The sequence below is a fragment of the Narcine bancroftii genome, chromosome 5 (genome assembly GCF_036971445.1).
Source record: "Narcine bancroftii isolate sNarBan1 chromosome 5, sNarBan1.hap1, whole genome shotgun sequence".
Lineage (NCBI taxonomy): Eukaryota > Metazoa > Chordata > Chondrichthyes > Torpediniformes > Narcinidae > Narcine > Narcine bancroftii.
In genome coordinates, this window is record NC_091473.1 from 222,364,557 (window position 1) to 222,391,469 (window position 26,913).

The window sequence follows — 26,913 nt, forward strand, 5'->3', positions numbered from 1 at the left end:
CTGAGTTACCCCTTATCCCTTGCTGGGCAACCACAACTCCCTATTCCATTTGGTTTGTGATCTTGCTCACAAGCGTCAACTGATTTCGCAGTGACAGTTATTCTCTCCCCCCCAAACCCCTCCAGAAAACACTTTTTTATACATATAACAAAGCTCTCTCTTTTTTCCCCCTTCCTTCCTTCCTTCTCTTTTCTATCTTTAGTTCTTTACATATACATTATTTTTACATCTTTATATACTTTATCGCTGGTCTTCTTTCTTGTTACATCTCTTCATCTCTTCTTCTGTCCTGTAAACATCCTGCAAATTCTTGTGCTTCCTCCGGATCTGAGAATAGTCTGTTTTGCTCCCCAGGTATAAATATTTTAAGTACGGCTGGATGTTTTAACATGAATTTATAACCTTTTTTCCATAAAATTGTTTTTGCTGTATTAAATTTCTTCCTCTTCTTTAAGAGTTCAAAACTTATGTTTGGGTAAAAAAATATTTTTTGTCCCTTATATTCCAATGGCTTATTATCTTCTCTAACTTTATTCCTTGCCCGCTCCAGTATATTTTCTCTTGTTGTATATCTCAAAAATTTTACGAACATGGATCTTGGTTTTTGATGTGTCTGTGGTTTCAGAGCTAATGCTCTGTGTGCCCTTTCTATTTCCATTTCTTCATGCAATTCTATCATTCCCAAAACCTTCAGGATCCATCCTTTTATAAATTCCTTCATGTCTGCGCCTTCTTCATTCTCCTTCAGGCCCACTATTTTTATGTTGTTTCGCCTACCATGGTTTTCCAAAATATCAATTTTCTGAGATAACAACTCTTGTGTCTCTTTATTTTTTTTTGTCACTTTCTTCCAATTCTTCTCATAAATCATTTACTTCCAATTCTACAGCAATTTCCCGCTCCTCCACATTTTCATGATCAGTTCGAAACTTTGAATTTTATCTTCTGCTCTTTTCATTTTTCTTTTAATTGCACTAAATTCTAATGATAACCATTCTTTTAAAGATCTCATTTGTTCTTCAAAAAAGGTTTTATCTATATTCTGTCCATCTGTTTTACCTTCTATTTCCCTGTGAAGATCTTGGTCTTCTTCTTTCTCTTCTTCTGTATCTGTACCTGTGTTTGTGTCTTCTTCTTCTCTTCATTGTATCTGTGTCTCTTCTATTTTTCCTGATGAATTACTTCTATGTCTTTGTTGGGCCTCCTTTTGCTGGGCCTCTTGCTGATGGGCCTCCTTTCGTGGGCTGTCTGTCTGTTGGGCCTCCTACTGTTGATCCTCTTGTTGTCGGTCACCCTGCTTTTGTTTTCCCTCGTCCGGCTCCTCACTCCTTTCCTTGCCGTTATTTTTATCCTCCAGCTGAGTGCCCTGATGATGGGCGTCCCTCAGCTGGTCGCATTGTAACTACCCGCTCCTTGGTTGAGCCCCCCTCCCGCTAGTGTTCACTTTTTCCTTTGATTGCGCACTGCGCATTTTTGTTTGGCTCCAAGGGCCATTTTTGGAGTCCACCAGTCAGGAGGTCACGACTTCGCAGGGCACTCACCAATCTCGGAGATCAGCTGCTCTTCACCACCATGGCTCCCTGCTCCCGCGTTCAGGTAAGGCCTTCTTCTTTCTTCTCTGGTGATTTTTCTTCTTTTTTTCCTGTTGTTCTTACTTTCTCTTTCTTGGGTGCCATCTTCTTGTTCTTCTCTGTAACTTTATCTTCTATTTCTTGAGTTTTATATTCGTTGAGCTCTGACTTTTCCAAACTTTTTTTCTGGAGGGGGCTGGTTCAACCCGACCGGCCACTACTCCGTCACGTGACTTCCCCCGTGATAGGAAAGTTTTAAGGCAATTTTTGTGATCAGCAGTTCAAAATCCATAAAATAAACCCATAAGCGTTCAGGAAGTGAAATCTTCATTGTCCAGGGTAGCTGAGAGTAAACTGAAGGGGTTAATATTTACTGGACTGGATTTGTCTTGATTCTGGTTGTTAGTTGATAATGAGGTAAATGCCATGTGCTTTCTTAATAATGGCATGTCTCAGTAAAGAACAAGAATGAAATATTTCTAAACATCTCTGAAACATAAACATTATGGTATGCAGTTCTGGTCACTTTGCTATAGAAAGGATATCAATAAGATGGAAAAGGTACCTAAAAGATTCATGAGGATGTTACCAGGATTGGAGAACTTGACTTATAAGGAGATTGGATAGGCTAGAGCATTTTATTCCCTTGGACAAAGGGGGCTGAGGATGAGCTTTTGAAGCTAGACCAACATCAGTAGCTTCATTATTAAAACCATAAGATGTAAGAGCAGACAGAGGTTATTCAGCCCATCGAGTCTTCCCGGCCATTCATTCATTCATGAGCTGATTCATTTTCCCATTCAGGCCCTCTGCCTGGTTTTCTTCCCATAACCTTAGATGCTCTGGCATCTAAGAACCTAACAATCTGCCTTAAATACACCCATTGACTTGGCCTTCCCTCTCCTCTTAGGTCAGTGGTTCTATTTTTTCTGTATATTCTTACTAACCACAGAGCATCTCTGGTATCTATGGCATCCATTCTGTGGTTAGTAAGGGATTACTTAAGGTGGTAGGCAAGTGGGGAAAAAAGATGAGAACTACTGCTTGAGAGAGCCATTACATTTTCAGTGACTACACAGCTGTCTGTTTTATTTACATTTCCTCAGGAAATGAAGCAATCTGTGCCTTCATGTAATGAGACATGGATTTGAGATGATATACGACAGAAATGCTAGAGAACCCAACCACTGTCAAGGCAATTTCCATTGTGAAGTTGGACATTAACATCCTGGAAGGATTTTGGCAGGGGTGATATTAGCATTACTTATTGGCCAAAATTTTCATTCGATAGCACACATCTTGTAACAACAAGAGATGGGTAGTGAGCTGGGTTCTGGGTCCTCAGTGGTGAATGACTCACTTCTTGATTTCTCTAAAGCCTTTTGGCTTCCATAATGCACAAGTGCATGATTAAAATATTGTCTACTTGCTTGGATGATTACACTAACAATATTCAGAACTCAACATCTACCCAGAACAGTGTTCCACTAGTTAGCATCTACTTCACTGCTCATGGCATTAACATCACTGGGAGAATGTGCTGCCAATGTGTTCCACTTCAGTGACTGGCCAAGAATGCCTGCTGGGACTTCTAAAAGGCAGGTATTTGGAAGGCAAGTTAACTGTTAACTTCCTAACATATTAAATCATCATGGCATGGATTTATACTGTTGTCTTGTTGATGTGTTTTGGGAGACACATGAATTGTACCGGTTCTCAGCACTACACATTGACAACTCTGTGGTAGAAAGAGTGAAGAACACTAAGTTCCTTAGAGTTCCCTTAACTAGTGACCTTATCAAGGATTCTCACATCTCCTCATTTGTCATGAAGGTGCAACAGAGTCTCCACTTCCTGAAAAGATTGAAATGGGCAAGGCTTCCAGTCACCATTATGTCAGTCTTCTATTGGAGGTCTTTTGAGAGCGTCCTGGCTGGCTGCAACACCGTGTGGTACGGTTGCTGTAGAGAAATGGATTGGAAGTCAATCCACAGGACCATAAGAGTGGCAGAGAAGATCACTGGAGTCTCCCTCCCCCTCACCTCACTCCCCCACCCCCATCGACATCAAAAAAATTTAATGCCTCTGGTTAACTGCCAGTGAATGAACAGTGAGTGTCCTCTTTTTAGCCCATCCCTCAGTATTGAGAATGACTGGATTTGTGTCCAGCAGCTTTGATTCCTGTAAGAATGAAACTCCCACACCTGCAACCTCCTGACTGATTTCACAGGATTTGGTCATCTGAATAATTGTATGAAGTAACCAGTCAACCTTTCAACAGTTGGCCTTTCAATGAATGAAAATCAAAAAGAAAACTGCAGATGGTGGAGAGCAGAAAATGTTGGAAATACAATGCAGGTCAGGTAGCATCTGTAGAGACAGAGAGAAAGAGAGAAAACTGTTGGCATTTCAAATATGACGAAGGGCCCTGGTCCTGAAACATTAATGATTTCTCTTTCCATAGTTATCTCTTAACTGACTGAGTGTTTCAAGCATTTTTTCTTTCAGAGGCTAATCTCACTAGAATAACAATCATAGAGTTTTATAGCACAGAAACAGGTTCTTCAGCCCATCTTGTCCATGCTGAACAAACTGCCTACCTAAGCCAGTCCATTTTCCTGTGTTTGGTCAATATCCCTCTGGACCTTTCCTATTCATATATCTGTTTAAATGTCTTTTGAATGTTACATCTGTTCCCACCTCTACCACTTCCATATATTCACCACTCTCTGTGTGAGAAAAGTGTCCCTCAAGTTCTTTTTACATTTTTTCCCCTCTCAACTTACAAGTATTAATTTTCCCACAAACTCAATATAGATTAATTAACTTGGCAGGAATTTGATCCTCTGATCACCCCTAACAATCCAGGTGTAGAAATAATTTGCCAAGCAAGTGACCACAACATTTGGATACTAATAGTCAAGTCAAGTTTATTTATCATCTGATTGCACAAGTACAACCCGACAAAATAGCGTTCTCCGGTCCTTGGTGCAAAACATGCAGGCACGCAACCAGGCAGAACACAGATATAGACAAACAATACAGTATGGATATTATCACCAATGTATATATTGTCATGTAATGATTGGCTGAGAGCCGTAGACACGCCCACTGGCAGGTCATAAAGGGCTGCTCCTAACCAGACCCGGGTCAGTCTGAACTGGTTGACCTCAATGTAATACGCTCCAGGCTTTTGCTAATAAAAGCCTTAGTTTGAGTCAACACGTCTTTGAGTCATTTGACGCGCTACAATATGCAGGACAAGCATTCATGTATACAAATAAATAAATGAAGATTGTTTCATAAATATGAGAGTCTTGGATGGTTAGTGTGAGAAGTTCCTTTGTTCATTCAGCATTCTCACTGCCCGTGGGAACAAGCTGTTTCTCAGCCTGGTGGTGCTAGCTCTGAAGCTCTCTGTAAAAAATGCTGTGTATGGGGTGGAAGGAGTACTCAATGATTTTGCACATCCTCTTCAGACAACGATCCTAGTGGATTACGTCGATGGTAGGGTGGGGGGAGGGAGACTCCAGTGATCCTCTCTGCCACTCTTATGGTCCTGTGGATTGCCCTCCGATCCATTTCTCTGCAGCAACCGTATCACACTAAGATGCAGCTGGCTCCCTGTAGAAGGTTGACATAATGGTTGCTGGTAGTCTTTCCCGCTTCAGTCTTCTCAGGAAATGCAGTCGTTGTTATGCCTTCCTGACAAGTGAAGAGATGTGTGTCTACAATAGGTTACTAGTTAAGTGGACTCCAAGGAATTTGGTCTTCACTGCTCTCTACACTGTAGAGTTATTGATGTATAGTGAAGGGTAGTCATTCCTAGTACTCAAAATCCACAATCATCTTCTCCACATTGAGACTCAGATTGTCATTCTCACATCGTATCACCTTTTCTCTGTAGGGTGACTCATTCTTGATGCTGATGAAGCCAGCTTCTGTTCGGAACAGAGATTACTCTTGATAGTGGGCTAGGGATGAATGAGCTGGATGGGAATGAATGTTAATGCCTTTGGTTTCTTTGCCAGCATTATATTGACGGAGGATTAACCAACTGCCAGCCTCTATATGACAAGAAGAACACCATCACCATTTCCCCATTCTCAGGAGAGGTTGATATTTGTCCAAGGGACCTTGCCGATTGCTTTTTCCTCTGCTTTGCCAACTGCAGCTTCGCGTTCATCCCTGAAAATCTCCATCGTGTCATCTTGGCTCTGTTCCCTCCTTGTTCCAAGGTAATCCATTTGCTCAAGAACTTTTCATAGAAATCTCCTATCTTCCCCAAAAACCCTTAGCCTCTAAGTTGGTAATTATTTTTCATTTGTTTAATTCTTCCAGCCTTAAAGGGAAAAATCTGATGACGCTATAAGTTTAAGAACTTTTCTTCTGTGCTTGTTTCCAAGATAGCTAATGGCAGCAATGTGTTTTCATAATACTCAGTGAAGTTAGACAGTACTTTATTGAAGTATTTTCCCAATTGAAGACATGCCAGGCAAACCGCAAACTGTACAATGTATTGAAGTAAATGGCATTTCTTAAACAGATGGATTCTGTCCTTTCCATGCTTTAAGGTATCAAGAGTTAGGAAATATTTCATTGAGTTTCTCTCTTGCCTACTTCCGATGAAATAGTCAACTGGCAACCCTTTTAGTTTAGTTTAAATCAATAAATACACAGAAAAGGTGGAGGGACACAGACGTCTCACAGTGTCCATAGGAGGTAAAGCTGTATAACTGTCATTTCAGGCCTGAGCCTTTCTTCAAGGTAAGAGTAAAGAGCAGGAAACAATTTACCTACCTCTATCTTATTTATGCCTTTCAAAATTTTATGTTTCTTTAAGATCACCTCTCATTTTCTAATTTCCGGAAAGTACAGTCGCAGATGACTCAATCTCTCCTCATAGGCCAACCCTTTCATCTCTGGAGTCAACCTGGTGAACTTCCTCTGCACCACTTTCAAAGCCAATACTTCTTTCCTCAGTAATCTGGATACTGTCTTACCAATACTTTGAACAGTTGCATTATAACCTCCCTGCTCTTAAATTCAATCCTTCTAGCAATGAAGATCATCATTTCATTTGCATTCTTGATACCCTACTGCATCTGCAAACCAACCTTTTGCGATTCATACACAAATACTCCCAAGTCCATCTGCACGGCAGCATGCTACAATAACTTGCCCTTTAAATAATATTCTGCTCTTTTATTCTTCCTTCCACAGTGGAAAACCTCACATTTGCCAACATCGTTCTCCATCTGCCAGACCCTTGCCCACTCACTTAACCTTTTTATATAGTATCCCTGAACTCTCCACATCCTCTGTACAATTTGCTTCTCCACTCAATTTAGTGTCATTAGCAAACTTAGATACACTATGTCCCCTCTTTCAGATTATTTACGTATACTGTGAATGGTTGCAAGCCCAGCACTGACCCCTGCGGCACCCCGTTCATTACTGATTGCCAACCAGGAAAACACCCCTGCACCCCAACTCTCTGCTTTCTATTGGAAGATTTCCTTCAAAGAAAGCATTTGCCCTACTGTGCTTTCTTGACTGTCTCTTTCTGTGGAATGGTCTAAACTTCCATCTCCCTCTCTCTGGAATGATCTAACTCCCTCATCACCCACCCCACCCCAAAAATAGTTTAAACACAATCTCTCTCTCTCTGTCTGTTTTTCTCTCTCTCTGAATCTCTCTCTCTCAGAAAAAAACCTGTGAAGACCCACCCCTCCACCCCTGTAACTTCATGATCCTGTCAGCTCCCATGAATCTCAGTGTCTGATGTTCTGTATACCCTCATGTTGGTCTCAGGTGTAATTAACTCACCTTCTGAGATCCTGTGAACAACCATCCCACTCTCTGAGATCTGCAGCATGCCCTTCTCTCCCCTGGGGTGCTGTAAAGCCTCATGTCACTCTCCAATTTGCTTGAATCCTTGGTCCTGTCAGTGATCAGAACGTTGAATAATGGAAGAAAGTGGGAGAATGGAGCTCAACAACATGCTTCTTGTTTCAGATTCTGAAGAAGTTTCTCTGGAATGGCTACAGTGACACTTTGCTTTATTTGCTGGCTAACAGTGAGTATAAATTCGTAGTGGATTTTGAACTTAATCTGTTTTGCATGTCTCCACATTAGATTATGTGAATTTGTTTTTTCACTCTGTTCTTGGTTCTGTAATCTATTTACATTCTCTAATAACTCATATGTGATTTGAACCACTTAAGTTGAGAATGTGACAACGAAGGACTGGGTACTCTGTGTGAAATGCTATCCATCTTGAGTCTACCCTGCATCTTAAATCCACTGGTGAACATTCACACATGTATAGTTTGGTAATACCCAAACTCGCTGGAGAAACTAAGCAGGTCATGCAGCAGCCATATGAAGTAAGGCGTAACCAACATTTCAGGCATGTACAAACAGAATTAGGCCATTCAGCCCATCGAGCATATTCTTCCTCTCAACCCCATTCTCCTACCTTCTCCCCATGACCTTTTTTTTGGGAATATTTTATTTCTGATTTTTCCAAGACTCGTGCAAATCTAAGAAATTGAATTTTACACTCTTTTTCTGCTTAATATGATTTACAGAGTCCTTATTTCCCCCTTCCTTACACCCTCCCACAAAGTTCCCTCAATTTAGATAGTGATAAGGGAACAGCAAATATATTTCCAAGTTAGGCTGAGCTGTGAGTTGAAGGTGAACTGGCCTTCTTGCTGGTAAAGCTCACAGGCTTAGGAGATGTTCCTAAGGCAGCCTGGGTGAGAAATTGCCATATATTCTCTGCCTGGTACACATTGCATCCAGAATGAATCAGAGGGGAATGGGGTGAACATTTAGAGCAGTGGATGGGGTGCCATCATGCATCTATCATGTCCTCAAAGACACAGAGCTTCCTGAGCATTCTTGGAGCCGATAAACAGAAAATATTCTCTCACATGCCTGGCATTCATTCATTCATTGATTCATTCATTGATTCATTGATGATGAAAAAGCCTGAGGGTGTTAGTATTTGAGTCACTTGTCGCAAAATGCTCAGTCTGTGACTTGTAGCACAATATACACCAGCAGATTCAAGGATCGTTTCTTCCCCACTGTACCAGACTCCTGAACCAAGCTCATGCTGGTAAAATAATGTTGACTTTACTCTGTTCTACATGAACTCTTTCTGTAACCTTGTAACTCTGCTCCATTATACTGTGTTAAGTATGGATTTATGAGCTGGATTGTTGCAAAACAAACCTTCTCACTGTGCCACAGAACATAGAGCAATAAACTTCAACAAGGTGTAAATTTAATGGTCTTCTTAATGGTAATGGTAATTATCATCAAAGGAAGGTAGTTGGACTCTCTCGGAGGAGATGGCCATGGTTCAGTGTGCGCTATGGATGCTGCATGCCGTTAATTAGCCTGTGCTTGAATGCTGTCTAGGTCAGCCATTCTCAATGGGGGCCATACACCCCCTCAACCGGATCCCACAGCACATTGAAGGGGGAAATGGACTGAAATCATAAATTTTAAAAAATGTTTTCTGTAAGGGATGCTGTAATGGGAGGAGTCAAGCAAGTGCTCATTAGAAATGAAGCATTATGGGTTAACTTAAAGTGAAGGGATGCTGGAATGGGAGGAGTCAAGCAAGTGCTCATTAGAAATGAAGTATTATGGGTTAACTTAAGGTGAAAGGATGCTGGAATGGGAGGAGTCAAGCAAGTGCTCATTAGAAATGAAGCATTATGGGTTAACTTAAGGTGAAGGGATGCTGGAATGGGAGGAGTCAAGCAAGTGTTCATTAGAAATGAAGCATTATGGGTTAACTTAAGGTGAAGGGATGCTGGAATGGGAGGAGTCAAGCAAGTGCTCATTAGAAATGAAGTATTATGGGTTAACTTAAGGTGAAGGGATGCTGGAATGGGAGGAGTCAAGCAAGTGCTCATTAGAAATGAAGTATTATGGGTTAACTTAAGGTGAAGGGATGCTGGAATGGGAGGAGTCAAGCAAGTGCTCATTAGAAATGAAGTATTATGGGTTAACTTAAGGTGAAGGGATGCTGGAATGGGAGGAGTCAAGCAAGTGCTCATTAGAAATGAAGTATTATGGGTTAAATCAGGGTGAAGGGATACTGGAATGGGAGGAAGGGTTATAAAAGTATAATAAAATAAAGATCTTCAAAACAGGATAGCAAGTAGATAGCTTTAGCAAGTCTTGGGGATTGATTAATGAGTAAAGAACAAAGACATGACATTTCATTTCCTGGCTAACAAGTTTGCAGGAAGGCACATAAACTGATAAGAAGTTAGAATCCACGTGGGCGGAATTACCTAATGCTAAACCAATCCAGGAGACAGAAGAATGTTAGGGGGAAGGTATCTCTGTACTGAAATGAAATGTATAAAAGTTGGGTCAGCCCCAGTACATGTGTGTATTCCCAGGGTGAGGGGAAGCACCCAACTTTGCATTGTTGTCATAGTATAATAAAAGTTCTTTGTTCTCAATTTTTGTCTCGAGCAAATTCTGTGAAGGTACTTCTGTTTCTCACATTTTCTATGTAGTTGGGAGGTGAGAAGTAAGAAAAAAATGAACTAAATTTGACTGCTTCACAGGGAGGGGGGGGGGGGGGACATGGGTGGGGGGAGACATAAACTTTGAGCAAAGTCCTAAGGGTTTATAGCCAAAAAAAAAAGGTTGAGTATCGTTGGTCGAGGTCGTGTTTCATATAGACAATAGCTTCATTTTCAGATATGTTCACATCATCATATTTCCATGTGTGACCTTCTGATGTAAGGAAGGTCTTGATGGAGCAGGTAAGATGTTGAGGCCAAGGGCAACATTGAGGAGTTCCTGCAGTGATTTTTCAGGGCTGAAATTATAAATATATATACAGCATGGTAACAGGCCCTTCTGGCCCAAAAGCCTATGCAGCCCAATTACACCCAATTAACCTACATTCCCTGTATGTTTTGAAAGGTGGGAGGAAACCAGAGCACCCAGAAGAAATCCACGCAAAGACAGAGAGAACATACTGTGACACAATGGGTTAATTAAATTTATGCTTATAAAAGGGATTAGTATTGGGTTAGCTGTTAGGCTGCATGCATTTTAGACAGAATAATGCCTTGCAGAGTTCCAAGGGCAGGTGCAAACAGAAGGTTCTGGGCTTTAGCAACATTTGCAAGCACACCCCAGAAACTGAAACATATGCAGAGTTGGGGGCCATGTGTTTTTTTGTAAAGCCTGAAAATTGCAACATTTGCAAACTGAAATTAAAAAAAATAGTGTCTGGAACATCAGGAGGGGATGGGCAGAGAATGAGAGAGAAGGCAGTTAGCAGAGGGAGTCTGACTTTCACACTTGCATCCCAGTAAATTGTCCATTCAGTGACCTGGCATAGGAATGGGGGTTTAGCCTTTCACACTAGACCACTTCTAACCAGGACACTGAATGATTTCACACTTGCAAGGGTTTGGTCTGTTCTACCTTTAATAGGAAGTGCCTGCAATCCAATTGCCTGTTTCACACTTGCCTAATCTCAGTGGCCAACATCTGTAGATATGGGGGATTGTACTAGGGGGTCGAGGCCGGCAATCCCCAGCATGATGTGATCTCATCTGATGCTAGCGTTGAGCTGATTTTGCTTTCACATTTGCCACTTTAAAGGCCGATTTGCATTTGATTCCTGGGATCACTGGCAAGTGTACAAGGGGTTTAAGAAAGGCTGGACATGAGTAGTCTGGTGAAAAGGCTCCTTTTTCAAGACTGGTGTTAAGAGTTCAGTGAACCCCATATACCAGCAGCATTAGAAATACACCAAAGCAATGGTTCCTTAAACAAAATTAGCTTTATTCTCTGAGTATAGGACAACAAGATCAACACTTAACTTATGAAGATTAAGTTATTTACACAATCCCTCCCCCCAACCTAATCTAAGCGCAAGTGTGTGTAATGTGTTTTCAAGAAAGTCCTTTTTTACAGGCCAATCTTCCACTGTCCACGTTTCCAAGACTACTGTTTCCAGTAATCTTCAATCCTGTGCACAGAATCAAACAGTCATTATGTTCAAACAAGCTTCAGTGCTTTACAGAATTACAGGCAGAAAAGTTGTGGAGGGCTACAGAGAGATGATTGCTTCTTTCTGGACACCCCAAACAGGAGTGTCTTCCAGAAGAAACTGGTCTTCTTTCCAGGTTGGTTACAGCAAAGGGTTCTTCTCACAGAGTTCTTCACCTCTTCACCATACCAGGAAGACTAGCCGCCGATTTCCACAGAGAGTACACGCAGAATATTCTTCACCCAATGTCGGCAGCCATTGTCAGGGAAGACCCTACGTAGCAGTGTGCAATCCCCATAGATCTGGATACTGGAGGTTTTACTTGTATTAATATTTGGGTTGAAAAATTGCATGACAGTTAGCACAACGCTATTACAGCACCAGTGACCCGGATTCGAATCCGTCACTGTCTGTAAGGAGTTTGTATGTTTTCCCCATGTCTGCGTGAGTTTCCTCTGGGTGCTCTGGTTTCTTCTAACATTCAAAGACATACAAGGTTAGTTGTTTACTTGGTCACATGGATATATTTGGGCAGCATGGGCTTGTGGGCCTGTTACCCTGCTGCATCTTTCATTTAAATTTAAATTATGAATGAGTTGCAGATTGGTTTCTGTGATTATTGAGAACTCAGTAGGAACCCTGAAGTTGGAATTTAAAGCTAAACTCTGATACTTAAATGTCACATCCTGCCATAATGGAGGACAAGGATTTCTTGCTCTCATATCTCCCCTCCAAGTTTTTGCACTCTTCCCACCATCTTTCCCTCTGTTAATATAATCAATTATATATGTAGGTGGGATAGCCAGAGCTGATTCACAGTGATGAGAAAAAAACATGATTTTTTGGTAGGAATACAACATTGAGGGCTGAAGGGCCTGTAATGTTCTATGTTCTATGTTTATAAAGTACAAGCCTGTTTGTTGTTGTGTCCAAGTGCTCACTTTACAAGATATTGTCAAAATTAAACAATAAAAGTATCTTATCAGTAAAAGAAAACCTTCTAGTTCTTGGACAAATAATGTGCATACAATGAATGATTTATCTAAATACACAATACTCTTACCTATTCTTTTATCTTTGAAGACTGTCTTAGTCCTCAATATTGAGGAAAGAGAGAATCTATCACCACACGTAATTTACATGGAACTTGTGTTTGCTTTCAGACATGGTAAGTCTTGGTTCCCCTGTTATAACCAAGATTTTATCCAATCAATGTCGTACGAAAAGTCTCCACTGTCCAACTTCAAGAGCAGAAGAAGCCAACCATTCCTTGCAATCTGAGGGCAGCTCCAAGCCTTGTTCACTGGAAGATGGATCTTCTCAGTGCAAAGGCTGGTTTCCAAAAGGTATCACTCTCATATGCTTTGCTATTGTTTGACAGCCACTCCTTTCCAATTTGTTGAAATACCTTGTCTCCAAGGATTTGTGCGCTTTCTGGCTCCATCTTCCTAATAGAATTCAGAAAGCCTCAAGCTACAGCTATCCACCTTTCCACTGGAACTAATCTGATTTTTAGAATCAGAATCAGATTTATGATTATGAACATGTCCAGAAATTTGTTGTTTTACGGCGTCATCATTAGTGCAAATATTTATAGAAACCACCTTACAAAATAAATAAAAAATAGTACAAGCCAGTGTCAAAGTAAGGGGCAATTCTGCCGTTGTTGTGTATTCACAGCTGTTATACCCTAACAAAACCTACTCACTCCAGCCTTGAAATCTCCACCTGTCCCTCAGGATCTATTATTGTTTGAAAAAAAATGCTCAAATCTCCACAACCCTTTTTACACTTCAGAGTACTTGGCTGAGCTCAGACTCGAACTACCTGATCCTAATTTTAGTTCCCTCTTATTCTATAAGCCCTCAACAGTATCACTACCTCAAACCTATGTGCCTCTTCACTTCTCTTGTCAACTCTAAGGCCACTCCATAAAAATCTTTGTTCTAATAGCTTATGGCAAAAAATTTGGTATGTTATTTTAACTTGAAGAGCTTTCTGATGTGAAGCCATATTACAACTGTGAAATCAATGCAAGACATCATCGTTCTATCCATTAATTGAGACCTCATTGGAATTGGGGGAATTGGCAATTTTAATGATACAGAAGGCTGAGTATTCTAAATGTAATACTTCATATTCAATATTTTTAAGGTTATGGAAGGAACCCATTCAAAACATCCAGTCCCTTAGTGCAATACCACTTCCTCACTTGTTTTTCCTCTGACCTGTTCTACCCATATTCCAATTAATTCATTCCGCTGTACCCCACCAGGGGACAGCTTACAGTGGCCAGTTGACTTAGAAACATGCAGATCTGTGGCTTGTGGGAGAAAACTGGATCGAGTAGGAGAAACCCTTGTGGGTCAAAGCGAGAATGTGCCAACTCCACAAACGGCAGCATCAGGTGTCAAGATTGAACCTGTGAACCTGGAGCTGTGAAGCATTCCTTTGGTGTGCCCTTGTTATATTGAACTGGCAGAGATCTGGAGACAGGTTGCTGGCCAGGTACTCTTTGTGAGTGGGAAGTCGGTGTAGAAGCACAGTAATTTATCATAGAAAATGTAACAAATGCTCCATTCAATTCCATTTCACATTTGCTTGTCCTACCTGTTCATTATTCCTTTCATCCTTAATTCTCTCTGGTTTTCATTCATTGCTTCTCTCTCCCTTTGCACCCTTTCAAATTCTCCCTTGTCCCCTCAATTCTCCCTCACTTTTCCCCATCAATTATTCCTCTCTGAACCCCTCACATATCTCCCTTTATCCCCCGGTATTTCTTACTGTTTCGCTGATTCTGTTCTTTTACTCCATCAATTCTCCCCTCCTTGATTCATCCCATAACCCCTCAATTCTCTCCTTTTGCCTCTTGATTCTCTTCTCTTGCTCTCCCCATTCTCTCCTTTCCCCCCACCAGATTCTCTCCTGTTGCTCCCCTCAGTTTTCTTCACCTCCCTCCTCGAAGGTTTCCCTTTTCCTCCCTCGATTTTGTCCCTTTCCCCCTCGAATGTCTACCTTTACCCCTCTCGATTCTGTCCCTTTGCTCTCCTTAGATCTCTGCATTTTTCCCTCCGGATTTTTCCCTACGTCACACATTCTTCTCACTATCAAGCGAAATCTTTGGAGGGATGAAGGTGTAATTCAATTATACTTTCCCCTGTTTTATCAGTGTCATTGTCTAAGAGCAATTGGAAAACCCGTTCCCTTGGCATCTTGCGCAGTTTGGCCTCCTATTCAATGCACGGTATGACATCTGTGATTCATAGGTAAGTGTTGGACACTTTGTGACAGGTTTGCTAATGTTACTTGAGAATTGATGTTTTCCTGCTGTTTTTGGAATTGACCAGTGAAAATCAGCACTGACATGAGGGGCTCTTCTGGTCAGCAGTAGTGCTATTGAACCACTCAGAGTGATGGAATTTGAGCACGGTCACCCCACCGACTCTCCCACCCCCCCACCCCCCCCCACCCAGGATATTGTTGCCTTGTAAGGATTTCTCAACATAGTGGAGCGCAGATTCATCACCTGAGGAGGAATGGTAGATGGTGATCTCAAATGTTTCCATGTCTGGGTTTGACATAATTCCATAATAAACTTTATAGAATCAACATTTCCCACCGATATAACACCATGCCATAATTTCTGAGGGTCTGCCCTACATAAGAACCAGTCTGGATTTAAACTGTATGGTGCAAGATTGTGATAGCAATGAAATTGAACTGTTATTTCAAACTTCCAGAATCTGTAGATTTTTATTTTCATTTTAAAGTTGAGCTGTTGCTAGTCTAGTCCAGGGGCTCAGTCTCTGCATTAGATAGTATCTGGATGCTTGTAAGAAATGTCTGAAACTGGCACTGGATAGTCCCTGGTTTTATTCTTACTAATTTAAATGCAACTGAAGAAGGTTACTGGACCTTTTCAGCTTTCAGTTGCTGTGGGAAAGGAGTTTCAGGTGAAGTAGATTAACTAAGGAGAGCAAATCTCTTACCCTGTAATTAGAACATGCTGTTAAATGTAATTAAATGTTGTAGTGCGGTGCGATTGATTCTGCAGCCCCACAAAGACCCAATTTCCAGCAACTAGATCTGTTCTGAACCTATCCCTTTTATCATGTTACACAGCACAGTGGAGGGTACCATCAATGTGATTCCACTTAGCCATCCCTGTCATTTAGAGTCACATTTATGACAAAGAATTCATGAGTGAAATCAAGCAGAAACCTTTATTCTCTGTTCACTTAGCACCGATCGATTGGAGTGATGGGCATTGAAGTCTCACACCTGAGATACAGTTTAGGGGCACTGTTGGCAAAGGGTGGAATGGAGTCATCTTCAGTGATGAACATTGAAATGTTTCTCACTGAGCACTGTGACAAATTATGTTATATTTTATATTGTATATAGATATGTTTTAAAAGGAGATAAATTGTGGCAGGCTTTTTTTAGTTAGTTCACACACAGCTACAAACACTTCAAAACAGATCTCATTTAAAATGCAAGAGCTTGGCTCAAGCCAGACAGTCCAGGCTCCAAGTGCCTTTGCAAAAACTTTGAAGAATGCCTATAGAGACTTCACAAGTAGGTGTTAATTGGACGTGCTGTGGAGTAATAGATTATGGTTTTGGAAAACAACAGATGAACAGACTCGGAAGACTGGGTCCTGTGCTGTAGTCTAAGTGAAGTTGGCTGTTCTAAGAGGGTTATGTTGTTTTCTCTGAGAGAGAGAGAGAGAGAGAGAGAGAGAGAGAGAGAGAGAGAGAGAGTTCTACAGTTCAGCAGCAGCTGGGACTGGAACATGACAAGCTGGCAAACTTGTGGAAAACCCCATTTTGAAGATGGGTTATGAGTTCTTAGTTCATCCTGTTCAAAACCCTTGAGGAGATGGCTGGCTGTATAATGTTTCACTTGATTAAGGGAAACAGAAAAGGAACTCTGTGGTGACCTGAAAGAAAGAGGTTATCATCTGGTAAATCCTGATGGGGCAAGTTTCTTTGGCAAGATACTGAAGCGGCTGATCGGAAGGAATCAGTTTGTGTCCAGCCAGGACAAATCTCTCTCTGAAAACCGACAAGAACCTTCCAGAGCAGTAACTGTTTACCTTTCAAGCATCAAAGCCTGGTGAAGATTCATAAATGTTCAATTCTGTGCAGAGTATACCAGTTGAACTTGGAGGAGTGAGAAGTGAGATTGGACTGTGAATTAAAAAACTTTTCTAAACTTATACACACATTACATACACGAGCGCTTAGAATTGGTTAGGTTAAGTTAAATTAATAGTAATAAGTTAAAGTTTGATCCTGTTTTTATGTTTAAAGAAAATTAAAAGTAACGTTTGTTTAAGTAACCATTTGTCTTGGTGAATTTCTATTGCTGCTGGGTTTTGGGGTCCTCTGGGCCCATAACAGCACATTCTCTGTTAATGTACTCTCAGTGACAGGGCATTGATTCATCAGCAGGACACGTCAGTGTTGAGGTCTCAGGGAGCACTTTCTCTCCAATTGCCACTTTACCACTGCCTTGAGTCATCAGTTATGCACTCAACAGGCCCTTCAACCGACTGACTCTGAGCTGACCATCAAGCACCCATTTATGCTAATCCTAAACTAATCCCATTTACTCCCCCATATTTTCCCACTCACTATCCTTTGGGGGGATTTTGTGGTAGCCTATTAGTCACCATTTTTCACATCTTTGGGAAGTGGAAGAAAGGAAGATTAGGCAAAGGAAGCTTGGCGAGTTCTGATTTGATGGTGAAGCAAAATGTAATGTAGGATGAAGACAGAGGCACCCAGGTTGTGAGTCTGATACTCTCAGGTTGATCCTTGGCTAGTCTGTGGAAAAAGTCTCCCAACTTAGAGATAAACTAGCCATTTGTTAGCCAGAAAAACATTAATGGAGAGAGACATTGTTGAATCTATGTTGAATTTGATTTTGATTTTGTTTTGTTTCTTATTGAGTTGGTTTGGTATCGAAGGACAGTTACATGTAAGTAGAAGCAGAGGAGTAAAACATGAAGTCTGTAGACACTGTGAGTAAACTAAAAACACAATGTTGGAGAAACTCAGCAGGTCAAACAGTGTAGTTTAACTAACAAAGATAAAGATTAATAACTAATGTTTTGGGCTTGAGCCCTTCATCAAGGTGTGAGCAAAATTTAGATGATTATATGTAGATATTTTCAACAACTACAGATACTGGAAATCTGAAATATTAACCAGAAACGCTGAAAACACTTCGATTTGTCTTTCCCTCTCTGAGTTATAATCAAGATTCTTTGAACTTAGGCAAAATTAACCTATAAGTTAACCAATTTCGTATAAGTTATGTATGATGACTGACTCTAAGGGGAAAGTGGGGAAGATTCTATTTACTTTCTCATATCTACTTAAGAAAGAACTTGAGAATCAATTTATTGTGTGCTCTTATGTTCCAAGTATTCCAATGCCAAAATGATCTTCCTGTTAAACATTTAAAGATAGAGTACAGTAAAACTCCTAGTATCCGGCATCTATGGGGATTGGTAGATGCCGGATAAGTATATTTTCCAGTTGCTTGAGACACTCTTACAATGCCTGCATTAAGAATACCCAGTTTAAAAGACAAAAGGCAACAATACTTTCCTGTAGTTACACTGAACAAACTTTACATGCATGAATATGTAAACCTTAAAGCATTTTACTTTATTTTCAGTCACATTCTTTGAAAACATTTAACCTTCTCCCTCCCCCTTCACGGAGCTGCCCAAAAGATGAACAATAATATTATAGATAATTAGGCCTCCCCTCCCCCATGTTTACAGATAAAGCCTCTGACTGGGACAAGTTTTACTAAGCAGGGATAAGGTGACACTTTAAGAGAGTCACCCTAACAGCAAGCGGCATCAACCAGGTCTTTATCCTGGGCGACACCTTTGCTGTTTCACACAATTTTATTCAAGCAGCTACTACATGCAAAGCCCAACCAAAGCTGAACACTTGCTCCCATCTCCACTAAAATTTATGTGTTACTTCAGAGAACATTTACTTGCACAACTTCAAATTCGTATTTTTAAATCATTTTTTTGTATTAATTTTTAAAATGTATTTTCCTTGATTTTATTTTTGCTGATTGCTTGAATTTTGGATACCAGGAGTTTTACTGTATAACCAATGTTGAATGGTTGCTTGCTGGTGTTTCTGATGAGCAGTTACTGCTAAAAATATCTTGCTACAATAAGTTATAATGTTTATTTATTTTATTTCTTCTTGTTCCTCCTTCCACCAGAGTTAGAAAGTGATTCCTTCACATCCTAGAGGCTGCTGGTTTGATGTTTAAACATGATGATCGTCAGCTCACAGAATGGACCCAGCACAAAAGGAGACCATTCTGCCCATTGAGATCATGCCAGCTCGATTTAACAATTTATTTTATTTCATTCCCTGACCTTCTCCCTTGAATCACACATTTATTTTACTTTTTAGAGGCCTACCTAGATTTGCTTTGAACACTATAATTGAATCTGTCTTCCCTATTATCCCTGGCAGTGCATTTTAGTCCTTAACTAATTTAGTCATAATCATAAAGCAACGCAGGAGAGATGCATGTCCTACAGCCCACCAAGTCTTCGCCAACCCATTTACAGAATGTTTTATATTCCCCACATTCTCACCATCTCTCCACTGTGTCCATTAATCCACATGTGTGGTCAGTTAATCTACTAATCTGCATGTTTGGGATTTAGAAAGAAACCAGAGCTCCTAAAGGAAGCCCACATGGTCACCAGGAGAAGGTGCAAATGCCATGCAGACATCTCCCAAAGTTAGAATTGAACCTGGGTCTCTGGCACTGTGTGGCTCTGGTTCTGCTAGTTGCGCCACTATGCTCCCCCTCTCCCCTTTCACATGCCACTATAGATCCTCTTGTCATTCATCTCCATTTCACATGTCGTGGTTCTTGAACCTCCTTTGATCCAGTGGAGGAAAACCCCAGCTTCTCCAGCTTTTTTATTTTTAAATCTTTTCATTGAACATACAATAAACAATAGATGAAGAGAATAAGGATACATAATTTAAAAGATTACAATATTCAGCAATCAGTACATAATAATAGTATCTTCATTAAAGAGAAAAAAGCAAAGAAAAATTCACTTTATAGTACAACCCCTTGTACTAATCTAATGAAGAAAGGAAAACAAAAAAAAAAGCAAGAAAAACTGGAAAGCCTTGGATCAGCGTTCATCAAACGTAAGAAGCCTGGTCTTCACCCAAAAGAGAAACTTAATGGTATCAGGAAGGGTCAATAAATCAGAGAAAAAAGTTAAAAATCACATGAAAATATTGTATGAATGGGCACAAAGTTTCTTCAAATTTAACAGAGGAATCAAATGTAGCACTTCTGATTTTCTCTAAATTCCAGCAGGTCATTGTTTGAGAAAACTATTGAACTATAATAGGTGCAGTGGGGGCCTTTCATTTAAGAAGAATTACCTTCCTAGCCATCAAGGTGGTAAAAGCTATCATCCAGTGAGCAGAAGCCAGACAATGACCTACATCTGCTTCTAAAACTCCAAAAAGAGCAGTTAAAGGATTTGGTTGTAAATCAATTGCGAGAATTACAGAAAGAGTACCAAATTTATCTTTCTAAAACTGGACAGAACCAAAACATATAGGTCAATGACACCACTTGTGAATTACACCTATCCCCGATTGGATTGACATTAGGAAAAATACAGTCAAGCTCGACCTTGGACTTGTGCGTCTCCAGTCTATCTACAATACCAAATTCACTCATCCCTGGAATCTCTTCTGCAACTTTTCCAAATTACAGAATTTGTAAAGCCCACAAAATGGCTTATAAAGAGCAACTTGTTGTTGAGCCGATGAGGAGATGAACTGCACTGGATAGGATGTTGTGTACTGCACCAGAGATGGTTAGTGAGCTTAGTGTAAAGGAACCATTAGGAGCAGTGATCACAATATGATTGAGTTCAATATGAGATTTAACAAGGTGAAGCTAAAGTCAGAAGTGTCAGTATTTCTAAAGGAAACTACAGTCGCACAAGAGATTGGAAGACGGCAGAGCAGAAATAGATGGTGTTTCTGCAAGAAATAAGGAAGGTGCAGGATAAATACAAACCAAGAAAGAGGAAATATTCAAATAGAAAAATGTCACTACAGAGGCTGACAAAGGAAGTCAAAGTAACGTAAAAGCAAAAGAGAGGGCATGGAAGGAAGCAAAAATTAGCAGGAAGATAGAGGATTGGGACTAAAAAACAGGAGGAAAAAGATGATGTATGAAAGTGGGCTAGCAAAAAAGCTTCTTCAAGTACATAAAGTGTAAAAGAAAGGTGAGAATAGATATAAAGCCCACTAGAAAATGAAGATAGAAAAATAATAATGGGAGACAAGGAGATGGCAGAGGGACTAAATGAGTATTTTGCATCAGTTTTCACTATGAAAGACATGAGCAGTGTGCCAGATGTTGAAGGGTATCAGGGAAGGGAAGTGAGTGCAGTTACTATTTCTAGAGAGAAGGTGGCCAGAAAGCTGAATGGTGTAAGGGTGGATAAGACCCCGGACCAGATAGATTGCACCCTTAGGTTGTGAAAAAAGTAGCTGTAGAGATTGTGGAGGCATTGGTAATGCTTTTTCAGGAATCAATAGATTCTGGCATGGGTCCTGGAGAACTGGAAATCACATACATCACTCCACTATTCAAGAAGGGAGGGAGGCGGGGGGGGTGGGGTGCGTGGCAAGATGGCGTAGAGTCTAGAGACGTGTAATCTCGACCTCTCTGGTCAGACTTTTAAGTACCCATTTTTTAACCGTTTGTTTTCAAGTTTAAACTTTTAAAATCTTAGTTTAAAGTATTAAGGAACTATTATGGCCATTAATGGTAAAAAGATTAAATCTCAAGTGCAAAAGAAGTTATATTTTCGAAGTGTTGAAGATTTGGGGCCTAGACGACTTGATACAGCCCCAGGCTTAAACTCTTCAGTGTCTAAACCTCAAAGACTGCCTGTGGGAGCTGAAAAAAAATGTCTATTACTCACCAAGTGAAGGATGGCACTGGAATTACCCGTTCTCTGGAAGAAGGTGTGTGTTCCCAAGAAGTGGACCCCGATTTGGAAAGCCTTTCGATTTCAATGGAGGGAGCACGCAGGAAGACGACTCCATTGTTGGAAATGCATCAGGAAGCCTTTCAATCTGAAGATATTGCTTTCCTTCGTGATTTTATGAAAAAACAACGAGATGAGGAAGTTGGGGTGCCTCACTGGGACTCCAGACCTGCAGTAAAACTTAAAATGCCTTCTGTTGAGTTGCAGCAGGAGCTGCAGTTACCTTGTTCTGCCACTACATCAGAGAGCAGGGCTGAGCTTTTCTGATCTATAGTGTATGCAACTAAATGCAGTTATTCAGCCTCTAATGAATGAGATGGCTCAAATGATAAGTTCAGAATTGAATATAGTTAAAGTACGTGTGGCTGCATCTTATGAAGAATTTTTTAAAATTCAGTCTGCTTTTTTGGATTGTAAACAACAAGTGGCTTCAAACACAGAAAAACTGTTGAAAGTTGAAAAATCAGTCATAGAATTGGGAGAACACGAGAAGGAGTTACAGAGGAAAATAGACTATTTGGAGAATCAAAGCAGAAGGAATAATGTGAAAATCATTGGTTTGCCAGAAGGTATAGAAGGACAAGATCCTCTTCGTTTTTTTAAAGACTGGATCCTACAAGTATTAGGGCAAGAATTTTTTTCTGGAGGATTGGTACTGGAAAGAGCCCATAAAGCTCTAAGAAGGATACCCTCAGCTGGTCAACCACCGAGACCGGTAACAATTTGATGTTTGAATTATTTGGACAGAGAAACAATACTTCGACTAGCAGTACAAAATGTGAGACAACGACAAACTCCGTTATTGATTCAGAATAGCAGAGTTTTTTAAAATCCTGATTTGAGTCAAGAGGTCATTCAACGTCGACGTCGATTTAATCCAGTTAAAGAAGTTCTGTGGTGTAAAGATTATAAGTCTACCTTTCGCTACCTGGCAGTGTTGAAGGTGTTTTATGGAGACTATCAATTTCATTTTTTTGAGAATGATTGTGAAGTAATGATCTTTGCTGATTCATTGCCAGATATAAGAGGACAAAGACGTAGTCCACCATTGTCTCCTAAAGAAAAATCTGGTTGTTCTGGAAACGGAAGAAATGGCAGAAATGGGAAAAACGGGAATGGAAAAAGTCCAACTTCTTCTGAAATGGGATCTTCAAGATTTGAAATCTCTTGGATGAAAAGAAGAATTTTCTTTTTCTTTCTTTTTTTGTTATTATGATATTTTGATGTTATTCATTGTTTGGCTAGGGAGGGAGAGATTTGCTCTAAGTTCTTTACTAGTCATCAGCCACTGGTGGGTAACCCACACCCAATTTTTGTTTAGGGATTACTACCTTTTGGCAGTTTTTGTGGGGGGGGGGGATTGATTTTCTTTTTTTTCTTTATTTTTTTTAATTTTTATTTTAGTTAGCTTTTAATTTGTGATTTTTTTTTCCTATTGGAGGGCCTATATACGTTGATATCATTGGTATTTAGTAATAATGATAGATATGTCAAAGTTGAGGTTTGCTACTTTTAATGCTTGAGGATTAAACAGTCCAATTAAGCATAAGTGAGTCTTAGTGTATATTAAGAAAATGAAAATTTATACTGCTTTTTTACAAGAAACACATTTGAATGTGAAGGAAAGTATGAAATTAAAGAGGGACTGGGTTGGGCATGTATATGTATATCATTTAATTCTAGAGCTAAAGGTGTAGCAATTTTGATACATAAAAGTTTATCTTTTGAATTACAGTCAATGGAGGAAAAGGCAGGATGTATTCTTAAATTGAATTGTAAGATTTTTAGTGAATTTTGGACTTTACTTAATATTTATGCCACAACTGTAGATGATAAAATATTTATTTCAGATGCATTTTTATGTTTGGGTCAGGCTAATGATAATATTTTAGTTTTGGAATCTTTATTAGATAAATCTCCGAAGAAAATTAAGAAATCTAAGATGGCAGTTCAGGTTCAAGCGTTGATGAAAGATCTTAATTTAGTAGATATTTGGAAACGTCTTAATCTGACAGAGAAAGATTTCTCCTCTTATTCATCTAGACATGAATTGTCTTCAAAGATTGACTTCTTTTTAGTATTGGCACATTTACAAGGGAAAATACAACAAGCGGAATATAAAAGTAGGGTGATTTCAGATCATTCTTTGTTATATTTTACATATGCAACTTCTGAGAAAATTCAAGTGCCCTATCGTTGGAGGTTTAATACAATGTTGTTAAAAAATATGGAATTTATTGATTTTTTGAAAAAACAAATTAATTTTTTTTGAAAGAAAATTCTAATTCTGTTCAAAGTAAGTTTGTATTATGGGATGCTATGAAAGTTTATTTGAGAGGACAAATAATTAGTTATACTTCTAAAATAAAAAATAATCAATTAAATCAGAGTCTTGAATTAGAGAAACAGATTGATGAGTTAGAAAAGGAATTCCAGAAAGATGCTACAGAAGATCAGAAAATAGAATTATTTAGGTTGAAATTGGAATATAATACTTTTCAATCTTATCAATTTGAATGTGTGATTAATAGGACTAAACAACAGTATTATGAATGGGGAGAGAAAGCACATAAGGTATTGACGTGGCAATTGAAGAAAGAACAGATTTCGAGGACTATTAATGCTGTTAGACGGAATTCTCATTACTTATAAACGTGAGATTAATGATGAATTTTGTTCATTTTCTAAAAGTTATATACATCTGAAGGAAAACAAGAAACTGGATCGATTGATCTTTTTTTAATCACAGTTGAATTTACTGATATTAGAGGATGCAGATATACAGGAGTTAGAAAAACCATTTACTGATCCGGAAATTAAAATGTCGAACGGTAAATCACCTGGTGATGATGGATTTTCGTTTGAATTTTATAAAATTTTTAATGATGATTTATCTATAGTGTTTGGGGATGTATTACGTCAAGTTGGAGAACATTATGAATTACCTGAGTCTTGTTCTAGTGCTTTAATTACAGTAATCCCAAAAAAAGATAGAGTTCCTTTGAAAGTATCTTCATATAGACCAATTTTGTTGTTAAATGTAGATTATAAAATAATAGCTAAAATATTAGCGAAAAGATTGGCTAAATTTTTACCTAAGTTGATTCATATGGATCAAACAGGTTTTATAAAGAATAGATACGCTTCAGATAATATTTTGCGCGTGATTAGTTTGATTAATAGATTTCGACAATCTTCAGATCACCTGATGGTGATATCTTTAGATGCAGAAAAAGCATTTGATAGAGTTGAATGGAATTTTTGGTTTAAAGTTTTGGAGAAATTTAAGTTTGGTCCTTTCTTTATTGGTTGGATTAGGGCTCTATATAGTAAACCGGTAGCTAGGGTATTGACAAATGATTTGATTTTGGAACCTTTTAAATTGACTCGATCAATGCGTCAAGGTTGTCCTTTATCACCAGCTTTGTTTGCGTTAGTGATTGAATCTTTAGCACAGCTGATAAGACAAAATACACAGATACAAGGTATGAAAGTTTTAGACGAGGAGTATAAAATTAATTTATTTGCTGATGATGTATTGGTGTATTTAACAAACCCAACTCAGTCACTTTTTCACTTGAAGGAGTGTTTAATACAATATGGATGTCTTTCTGGATATAAAGTTAATTGGAAAAAAAGTGAAATATTACCGGTAAGTGAAGGAGATTATTCAGTTTATAAGAATATTATTAATTTGAAATGGACTGATCGAATTAAATATTTGGGTATAATTTTGAATGTTAATTATCAGTCTTTATATAAATTAAATTCTGTTCCATTAATTTAAAAAAAATTTAAAACTGATTTGATTAAATGGAAAGATTTACCTATTAATTTATTGGGTAGGATAAATACAATTAAGTTGAATATTTTTCCACGTATACAATATTTGTTTCAATCTATTCCATATTTACTTGATAATATTTTTTTTCGAGACTTGAATAAAATGGTTAGGGAGTTTTTATGGAACGGTAAATTTTCAAGAGTAGCTTTGAATAAATTAACTTGGAAATATGAGTTAGGGGGATTACGTTTGCCACATTTTCAAAATTATTATGAAGCAGCCCAACTTAAATTTATTAGTTCATTGATGGATTTGTTACGGCCTCCTAGTTGAGCCAAAATTGAGATGGCAAATATTTCTGAATTTGAAATACATCAATTTTTGTTTAGATGGAATATAAATTTGTTACAGCAATATAATGTGCCTATACTAAAACATTTAATAAAATTATGGATAAAGGGGTAAATTATCAGCTTTGACTCCGTTGTATAATAATCAACTTATTTCTTTCTCAATACATAATCGAAGTTTATTGCATTGGAGATTTAAAGGTGTGAAAAATTTGGGAGATTGTTTTAAAGAGGGTAAATTTTTACCTTTTAATCAGATGAGGGACAGGTTTGGAATTGATCAGAACTCTTTGTTTCTCTATTATCAAATTCGATCTTTGGTAAAACGTATGTTTGGTAGAGATATGATTTTACCTGAAATAACTAAATTTGAGACTTTTCTTATGAAGGTACCAGAGAAGGGTTATATTTCATATATGTATCAAATATTACAGGATGGTATGGATAAAAAGGGTTGGGATAGATCTAAAAGTAAATGAAGCGGATATTGGTTTTATTTTTTCCGAGGATGATTGGTTAGATACCTGTTATGATAGTGTAAGTAGATTGATAAATGCACGTTATGCAATGATTAACTATAATTTTTTACATCAATTATACTTAACACCTGAAAAATTAAAGAAGTATGGTTTTCATGAATCAGATTTGTGTTTTAGATGTGGTAATACAGTTGGAACTTTTTTTCCTGCTGTTTGGTCATGTATACATATACAATTTTTTTGGAAGAAAATTCAATTGTTTTTAGAATACTTATATAAGATTAAAATACTTTTAGATCCGACAGTATTTTTATTGGGTAGTTTGCAACCTCTGAAAGGCTTGGGATTAGATAAGTTTCAGCTTGCTTTTGTATATTTAGCTTTATCTGTAGCGAAAAAATGTATTGCTAGTACGTGGAAAGATATAAATATGATTGATATTAATAGATGGCATAATGAGATGAGATATTGTTTAATAATGGAAAAAATTATGTATGTTTCATGTGATAATTATAATTTTTTATTAATAAGTGGCTGTTATATTCAGAATATTTACATTTCAATTTACATTGATTATATCTTAAT

The 26,913-nt window shown here is 38.7% G+C and overlaps 1 protein-coding gene across 1 annotated transcript in view; it reads left to right on the forward strand.

Moving 5' to 3' along the window:
* The window catches only part of LOC138762928 (omega-hydroxyceramide transacylase-like), a 92,385-nt gene extending 68,449 nt beyond the window's left edge, over positions 1-23,936 (forward strand). The window contains exons 4-8 of the mRNA XM_069936438.1: positions 5,603-5,809; positions 7,590-7,650; positions 12,783-12,965; positions 14,789-14,885; positions 22,735-23,936. Of these exons, the coding sequence (XP_069792539.1) occupies positions 5,603-5,809; positions 7,590-7,650; positions 12,783-12,965; positions 14,789-14,885; positions 22,735-22,756 (570 nt within the window). The 3' untranslated portion in view covers positions 22,757-23,936. The remainder of the gene's footprint in view (positions 1-5,602; positions 5,810-7,589; positions 7,651-12,782; positions 12,966-14,788; positions 14,886-22,734) is intronic.
* Positions 23,937-26,913: the final 2,977 nt, after the last annotated feature.